Source organism: Bufo gargarizans, chromosome 1, assembly GCF_014858855.1.
Source record: "Bufo gargarizans isolate SCDJY-AF-19 chromosome 1, ASM1485885v1, whole genome shotgun sequence".
Taxonomy (NCBI): domain Eukaryota; kingdom Metazoa; phylum Chordata; class Amphibia; order Anura; family Bufonidae; genus Bufo; species Bufo gargarizans.
Genome location: NC_058080.1, coordinates 440,922,432 through 440,931,923, shown reverse-complemented (window position 1 = coordinate 440,931,923; position 9,492 = coordinate 440,922,432). Strand labels below are relative to the sequence as shown.

The following is a 9,492-nucleotide window of genomic DNA, read 5'->3' as shown; positions in this document are numbered from 1 at the left end:
AACATTTTCTTAGTTGTCTGCACAAATACAACATGGAATTGTAAAGAACAGGTATTAGGAGTTCTACAGCATACAGTCGCTCTTTAAAAAAAACTAAACAAAAAAAACCACAAAACATAACAGACAAACTAATGGATCCATACAGGAGTGAAGGTTTAAAGAGTTGTATGTTCTCCTAAATATGCAAGTATATTGGTATTAAGATGAAAGATTATGGATGTATGTGGATAACCATTTCTTGTACTGATGAACACTGACATCCTTTTAGGCAGCAGAGAATACAGAGGTTTCATTTTAGCGAGCAGTGGTATTTCCATCTTAAACACTTACGGCATAACCACACTTTATAAATCATAAATATCTGAAAAGTGGGACCCACATCTCCAAAATTGGGTCCCCTAATTGCATTACGGCAGAGAATTGAGTGGTGCCAGGGCTCTATTTACTTCCATGGGAGTTATGGAAGTAGCCAAGGTAATACTCTCATAGAAGTGAAGGGCACATGGCATGCATGGCCCCACCTCTCCATTTTTGTCCTTGATGCAATGGTGGCTGAGGGCCTCCATTCTGGAGATAAGATGCTGGTCCCACTTATCAGACATTTTTGGTCAGGATTTTTTCTGTAGAAAGGAGGTCTACATACAAATACTGGGGAAGCATACGTTTTGGCAAAACTTTTACTCCCCATCTAATCTTTCATGAGAAAATATGGTAAACCATGATCAATATGTATGCCGATAAGTAGAATGCTACTGTAAATCTCTTTGGAAAGAAAGTTAAAGGGTTTCTGTCACTCCAATTTTCTCTATTAAACAGGCTTACATTATAGCTGTGAAAACATCACCTGAATTTAACGCTGCATTTCTTTTATTTAAGTATGCTCCCGCTTTCATGTAATTTTAACTTTTATTATATGCAAATGAGCCTCTAGGAGCAGGGGGCTCTGTTCGCCCACCTCATTTCCACGCCCTTCTGTCTTGATTGACAAGGCCAGCGTTAGTTCTCCTGCTTGTTCCGTCTGCCGTGTAAATCTTCCGCCTGCACCGTCCCGTTCAGTATTCGGCGCAGCGAATACTGAACGGGATGGAGTAGGTGCAAGATTTACACGGCAGACAGGGCCAGCACGAGAACCAATGCTGGCCTTGTCAATCAAGACAGAAGGGCGTGGAAATGAGGTGGGCGAACAGAGCCCCCTGCTCCTAGAGGCTCATTTGCATATAATAAAAGTTAAAATTACATGAAAGCGGGAGCATACTTAAATAAAAGAAATGCAGCGTTAAATTCAGGTGATGTTTTCACAGCTATAATGTAAGCCTGTTTAAATAGCAAAAATTGGGGTGACAGAACCCTTTAACTAAGAATTTCCAACAGCTTTGGATGCAAATGGAAAAGAAAACGGAATGCAAGTAGAAATATGAGCAGTTTACAAAATATTACCATCATGTTTTGGTATGAGCATCCTTGTGTTTTTATGGTGGTATCCAGTACCTTCATATAGCCCTCTATACAAAACTGCCAAAAAGTTACTGTGACAAAATTTGGAACACTGGAAAACTGCCTTGATTCTCTTGATTTGTTGGAACTAGCATTAGCCAAACATTTATTTACTATACAGGATATATGTACCAGTAGCGTTTAATGCGTCCAACAGGTATTAATCATAATTCAACGGATGTCTTATGGCAGCAACAATGGCGACATCAACTAAACTGCACGACATGGAATAGAATAAAGTGTAATGTACTGCACAAGCAAAGAGTTCCGGAAAGGCAGATTAACTGTAGAATCTATTAGAATGGTTGAAACACCGTTTTAGATAAAAAAGTGTTTTGCCTCCACTGAACAAGGTATTTCATTGAAAATACCTAAATACTGTATATACGAAATGATTTAAAACACTGAGCAGTCTAAAATAGTCAGTTGCAAAACTGTCACAAAAGTTCTCCCAAAGAGGCGGATCTTCTTTCTCCACTAGTTGTCTGAGGCAGAGTCATCGCTGGAAAAGAAACAAAAATGAAAAGAAATTTATCGTCTTAATACTACAAAACATCAAAACTAAGAAAATGATGCCGTTCCATTCATTTTTATGGGAATTACAGAGAAAGCCGAGCACTGTACTTGGCTATCTTGAAACTTCCATAGAACTAAATGGAGCAGCCACACGCATGCCCAGCCGACTGCTCTATTCATTCAGGGGGAGCCTTCGTTTTTTTTTTGTTTTTTTTTAAAGGGAACCAGTCACCTCCCAAAACCATCCCAAGCCGCCAGCGTGTTTCTCATTATGCCTTTCTATCTGAAGGCATATGCAGCAAAAGTACTGAAAACGTTGTTTTATCCCCTGCCCGGTGTGCTTCTCCACACATGCTTGAAGTCACGGAGGCAGCGGCCTCCTTGCTTCCAGTCAGGGTAACCACACCCCTTTCCGTGCCCCTTCGCTCTGACTAACAGCCGGCTATTCGGCAAAGGCAGCTGAACTCTCGTGCATAAGCGCTGTCAGTCACAGCAAGAGGGCAGGGAAGGGAGCGTGGTTACCGTGACTTGAAGCAAGGAGGCCGCTGCCTCATTGACTTCAAGCATGTGTGGAGAAGCGCGCCGAGCAGGGGATAAAACAACGTTTTCAGTACTTTTGCTGCATCTGCCTTTAGGAAGAAAGGCATCATCAGAAACACTGCTGGCTACACGCAGGTACTGCTGGTGGCTTGGGATGGTTTTGGGAGGTGACGGGTTCCCTTTAAGTACAGATAATGGATGACTGACAAAAGTATTATATTTGTATCCATCTAATGGATTTTTCCTGTTTCTGTGATGGAACTGAATAATGATAGAATTCAATGCAGTGAACAAGCCCTAACAAAAAAAAATAAAAAATGAAAAAGAAAGTAATTTCAAACTGACTGCTGTGTGGGCTTATTTTTTGCAGGTTGAAGTAAGTTTTTTGTAATACTATTTTGGGGTGTATATCTATATCACAGAAAACTTTTAAAAATGCAATTTCGATACATCCTTTAGGACTAATCCTTTGATCACTTATTCAGTGCAGTATATTATGTCAGCCTGTTAGTATACTATTGAGAGATAGCCTACTAGACCTTGACTAAATGGGCCTAATAAAACTTCCATACCTGGCAAAACAGGTGGTCATTTTTAGGCCTCCAACTGCCACAACAAATTTCTGTTGTGTTGTGGTGGAAGGCTGTCTAACCTATTAGATGCTGTGATTGCTATTGGCTGCGGCATCTAAGGGGTTAAACTGCCAGGGTCTGAGCTAGCCGTGATCCCAGCCTATGCAGCAGGAACACGGTTGTATATTAAATGCTGTGCACACATCATCAAATCACATCCCACATTCTGGAAATAGCTTCTTACCGTTTAGTACTTTTGCCCTCCTTATCATTTTCTTCACTACTGTCACCATTCTGTTGTATTTGCTGCTGTGTTTCTCGGCCACCATTTACTGTTTTTTTATCTGTAAAATCAAACATTTTAAGTGTTGCCAATATGCAGTGTAAATTCAGTTGTAGACTTCTGTTACCTTTGCTACCATATTATTTTATTATGGTTTGCCCAAAATAAGTTTAAGACATAGTGCTTGGAAGATAATCTGGTTTAATCGTTAGGTATTATTTCTATGAAACAGGATACTGTAGAAACTTTATACACATAGAAAAATAGCAGGCAACATAAAAACAATTAACTACAATGAAAGTGAAAACATGAACAGACTGGTTTTCATTTACCTCAGCACCAACATTGATGGAACTGATGTATTGTCCAATAACTTCCAGCACCAGATTTGTCATAAAATCAGATTTTTACTGAAGCTTTATAACAGCATAGTAATGACACATTTCAGGTCATAAGCCAAAACTTGTGTGCATTTGATAAAAATGTGGTTTGAGGTAATAGAGAATATGTACGGGCATGCTGTAAAAAGCAGCTTTTCTTCAGGATGCCTGAAGCTGGCCAGATATACCTATTACCATATTACGATATACAAAAAGTACTTCATTAGAAATAATTTCCGACTGATGACGCTTGAAAATGTCAGAGTCAGTTTATAATAATCTGTGAAATGTCATGCATTTATATAGTCCCCCATGTATATTTTCTAAAATACAAAAAAAAAATATTCTATCGAAAAGAATGATTAGTAGGAGAGATTTTTGATGAAAATTTCACCAAAAAGCCTTTTGATTAAAATAAAATCCCAAACACTAGTAAAAACACTTTAATCAGATGAACTACAGCTATATGTCAATGCAAATAGTTGGTTAGGAAGGTCACTGGTGACAAGTATCTACAGACATCTGTGTATATTTTGCTAAACAAAAGCAAATCCCAAAAAAGAAAAGGCTCCCCTTTATAGAATTTGCCAGTTTCTTTCCAAAATGTACATCTACAAATTGGAAAAAAATGCCTGTGGACTGAATCCTTTTTTACAGTCTTTAGAAAACACACTCCACTGTAATTTAGTAGGTTAAAGTGCAGCACTTCTGATTCTCTGGATAAGGCTACTTTCACACTAGCGTTATTCTTTTCCGGCATAGAGTTCAGTCACAGGGGCTCTATACCGGAAAAGAACGGATCAGGTATATCCCTATGCATTCTGAATGGAGAGTAATCCGTTCAGGATGTCTTCAGTTCAGTCGTTTTAACTGATCAGGCAAATGATAAAACCGTAGCATGCTATGGGACAAGTTCCATCTTTTTGCGGAATGGAAGAACGGAATGGTACCCCACGAAAGCACTCCATAGTGCTTCCATTCCGCATCTCCTGATTTGCAGACCCATTCAAGTGAATGGGTCAGCATCCGTGACACGGAATGCACACAGCTGGTGCCCAGTGTATTGCGGACCCACCATATGCAGGCCGCAATACGGCCACGGGGCACACGGTCGTGTGCAAGAGGCCTAACAAACAGGTAGGACTGAGATACAAGTAAAGTTGGTTTGCTAACATTTTATCCTGCTGCATTCCTCGTGCGAAGAAACAATGAAAAAATAAATGATCTGCTAATAAGGGAATTTGTCCACAGTACTTAGACACAAGTGATAATCACATAAGTATGATTTGACTTAAACAGGGCCTTAGAGGATATTCCGGTTATGGAAAGTTATCTCCTGGGGTAACTATTAGATTGGTGAGGATTCTACCACAGGGACCCCCACCGATCACAAGAACAGGGGTGGAGCCCCCCGCCCCCCCCCATTCTCCCACTGAAATTAATTGAGCAGTTGGCTGGACATGTGCGCGACCGCTCCATTAGCATTCCGGAGATAGCAAAGTACAGTTGTAGGACCCACACCAATCTAATTGTTATCCCGTATAATGTGGATAGGGAATAACATTAGATAACCAGAATACACCTAGACTTTGCTGTGTCCTTAAAGGCTATGTACACCTTTGGGGCCAATTTTGTTTCATTATTGCATTGTACTGATTTTGAGCTAAAAATCATTTTTCAATTGGTCTTAACAATATGGAATACTTTTTTCGGTACAGAGCTAACATGCTCTACTAGCTGCCTGGGGATTTTCATTCTTTTCCGTCAGTCAGAGAGCAGACGGATTACTTATCTCTGCTCTCTGACATTATAAACACTTATTATAGCTCAGTTCTTATCTTACTGATAAGAATTAGGCTTAAATAAGTGTTTATGACCTCTTAGTAGTTTAGAAATAAGGGTCATTAGATGACCGGCACAAAGTGAAAGTACCAGTCACACAGCTAGAAAAACAGTTAGTTCTTTGTGACAGAACGGCTCAATATTTTTAATAATGACTAATTGAATATGATTTTTATCCAAAAAAGGAGTAAAATGCAATGAAACAAAAACTGCTTCCAAAAGGTGTACATAGCCTTTAAGGGGTTAAAAGAAATACTTCTGCTAAAATTACCAGAGGTGTGTTCTTTTTCCACTTTCTTATGAGGTCCCCTCTTCCCAGGCTCCTTGCCTTTGTTAGCTTCCTCCTGTTGCCGTTGTTCTACTAAAGACTTATTAAGAACTTGGGTTATTACAGAGTCTCCTTCACCAACAAGGAACATGTTTTTGAACTTGTTGTAAAGCATTGTGGCTTTTTCCATTACCACCTGGCTGGCTTTAAACCGCCGTATCTGTAAAATGCACAAGAGAATAACACATTACATTTTCAATATACGCAATCATTCTATTGTACGTCTTAAATTATGTTCAGCTAGCGTGCTTTCATGTCATTTTACATAAGAAAAAAAAATGTTAAAATGGCATTACTGGTCTTCAAATAAGTCATGAAAATGTGGAAAGCCTAGTTCACAAATAGCAGTTTTGTTTGGCTAATTAAACTGAACTGAGATTCAAACAATGTATACATACTGTACATAATGCAAAAGTTGGGCACCCCATGCCAAAATTACTGTTTCTGTGAACACTTAAGCAAGTTGAAGATGAAATGATCTCAAAGAGGCATAAAGTTAAATATGACACATTCCCTTTGCATTACAAGCAAAAAAAAACAAAAACATTTTTTATTTTCATCTTTTACATTTTCAAAATAAAAAAGGAAAAAGGGCCTGAAGTAAAACTTTGGGTACCCTGCATGGTTAGTACCTATTAGCACCCCCCTGGCAAGGATCACAACTTGCAAAAACGCTTTTTGTAGCCAGGCAAAAGTCTTTCAACTCTGAGGGATTTTCATCCATTTTCCTTGCAAAAGTCTTCCAGTTCTGCGAGATTCCTCAGCCATCTTACATGCACTGCTCTTTTGCAGTCTACCCACCGATTTTCAATTAAGTTCAGATCAGAGAACTGGAAGGCCCATGTTAAAACCTTCAGCTTTGGCCTTTTGAGGCAATCTATTATGGATTTTGAGGTGTGTTTAGGATCATTATCCATTTATAGAAGCCACCCTCTTTTTCCATGAAGGCCATATTTGTGCAGGTGTTGCTGAACAGTAGAACAATCTACCACAACCTCATAGTCTGCTAAATCCTCCTGAGGGTCCAGAGGATAGATCATCAGTTAAATGAAAGTGCAGAACCCCTTTAAAGCCTAGACCCATATAAGGTGGCAGGTGCCGGCAGCAGAATTGCTGCGATCAGCGGCAGTTAACCCCTCAGGTGCAGCACCTGAGGGGTTAACTGCTGCTGATCTGCTGCCAGTACCCGCCTCCTGTGTTAAGGGTTAATTATCATTGGTGGCACAGTGTGCCCTCCCCCACCCAAGCCCCCCCCCCCCAATATTAAAATCATTGGTGGCAGTGGCCACAGAAGTTGCGGGCCTCCGATCAGTTACCATGGCAGCCAGGACGCTACTGAAGCCTTCCATGGTCAGCTCCCTTCTGCTGTGTGCACAAAGCACAGGGAGAGGGTGAGGTCCTATTTACCCTAAAAGAGCTCTATTAGGGTGTATAGGACAAGGGATTAGAAGATCCCAAGTTCTAATCCCTAAGTGGTGGTGGGGGGAAATATTTATATTTAAATAAAAAGTGCAAAAAAAAAAAAAAGAAACCCCCCCCACCAAAATATTAAGTATAAATCACCCCCCAATTTCACGTATAAAATATATAAACAATAAATAAACATATCGCCACGTCAGAAATTTCCAAACTATTAAAATATTTTTTAAATCTATGCAGTAAATGGCGGAACAGAAAAAATAAATTTACAAAAAATGCAGAATGCAGGTGACTTATTTGGTTTCTTTTTTTTCGCGTGGTATCGAGTATCGCAATACTTTTTTTATGGCATCGAGTATCGCAATACTTTTTTATGGCATCGAAATCGAATCAAAAATTTGATATCGCAACAACTCTACATGCGAGTCCTGGCATACAGTAAGCGCCAGTCATACATTACATAAATGTGGATTATGGACACAACCGGGGATTACCAAGTAGTGCTAATGGTGGAAACAAAATTATATTACATTTATTACAACAGCTACTTCTCAGTTTTTTTTACGTGGCTATCTAACTCTAGATGATTTGTAACATGGCTGCCTGTCTCTAGGTGAGGTTGTCATGTTGCCAATTTGTTTTAATTTAGTTAAAGGGGTTGTCCCACAAAAAGTATTCAACAGTTTTCAACCAGCACCTAGATCTGAATACTTTTGTAATTGCATGTAATAAAAAATTGAGCATAGCCACCGAGTTATTAAATAAAATGTATCGGTATAGCGCCACCTGCTGTTATTTTATTTTTGATTTCTTTGTCCTGATTAACTGCACATGCTCAGTGTCATCCTTCAACTGCCTCCTGAGCTGTGATAGGAAGAGCTGAGACACGCCCCTTGAGCTGCAGCAGAAAAGACACTCCCATTGAACTGTGAGCATGATATTAATCTAGCAGAGCAATGACTGGGGAGATCTCTGGATCCATGGGAGGTACAGGGCTGGTTCTAGCTTTGTTAGAAATATATTATTGTGTACTATATGATGTCAGATTTTTATTTTAAATGGTGGGATAATCCCTGTAATAGTAAAAAAAATTTTTTGAGAATGATGTTAGATCTGCTGAGGTCCTGCTGCAGGTAGTATTACTGTACATGTTTTCCTCAATACCCTAGTATCCACCTCATGGAGAGTCACAAGATTGATGCCATGCTTAGTCCTATACAGCTGAATGCATTACATATTATAAGTAATACGGGTCATATCTTTTTCCTTTAAAGAAAGACTCCTGCATAGATATGATAAAAGTCTGAGAGCAACATTCTGAATTCCTAAACAAATAAATTTAAACACAAAAAAAACTGCACGGCTTGTAAGGTAAAACTGAACTAAAACCAAATCCTAATGGGATAATTTATCAAACTGGTGTAAAGTAGAACTGGCTTAATTGCACAGTGCACAGCTCTTTGGAAAATGAAAGGTGGAATTTGATTGGTTGCTATGGGCAACTAAGCCAGTTCTACTTTACACCAGTTTGATAAATGACCCCATAAATTTATATTTACCATATTTTCCGGCGTATAAGATGACCCCCAACTTTTCCATTTATAATATAAGGTTTGGAGTGCCCAGCCCTCCCTGTCTCCAAGACTATCTTCTCCAGTCCAGGGAGCGGACCATGGCAGCCAGGGCTTCAGTATCGTCCTGGCTGCCATGGTAACCTACCTTATTCTTTTCAGATTCCCAGTTTTCCACATAGGAACTACTAGGGGCTGGGAAAAGATGGTGGGTCCATTGCCATGGGGGATCCGTGGATGGCACTGTTATGGATGGGATCTATGGATGGGACTGCTATGGGGAGGGGGATCAGTGGATGGCACTGCTATGGGGAGGGGGAAAACTATGGATGACATTATATAGAATCTTATGCTATATGTGTCATCCACAGATCTCCCCCATAACTTTGTCCCCCAATACACCGGCCCTGCCACTCACAGCAGTATAACATCTAAAGACTATTTCTAAACTGGCAGTAACTTAAGCTACGCTACGATCTTTATTACCTTACAATGAAACTCTGGTAACAGGCAGAGCGGTCGGTGGCGTAATGTCACTCACGTGATG

The 9,492-nt window shown here is 39.8% G+C and overlaps 1 protein-coding gene across 3 annotated transcripts in view; it reads right to left on the bottom strand.

Annotated features, from left to right (window-relative positions):
* Positions 1-1,311: 1,311 nt before the first annotated feature.
* Positions 1,312-9,492, bottom strand: part of PSIP1 (PC4 and SFRS1 interacting protein 1) — a 118,429-nt gene continuing 110,248 nt past the window's right edge. For all 3 annotated transcript variants that reach the window (XM_044272208.1, XM_044272217.1, XM_044272198.1), the window contains exons 16-18: positions 5,899-6,115; positions 3,367-3,466; positions 1,312-1,996 (exon numbers count right to left, since the gene is read on the bottom strand). In XM_044272208.1, the coding sequence (XP_044128143.1) occupies positions 1,972-1,996; positions 3,367-3,466; positions 5,899-6,115 (342 nt within the window). In that variant the 3' untranslated portion in view covers positions 1,312-1,971. The remainder of the gene's footprint in view (positions 1,997-3,366; positions 3,467-5,898; positions 6,116-9,492) is intronic.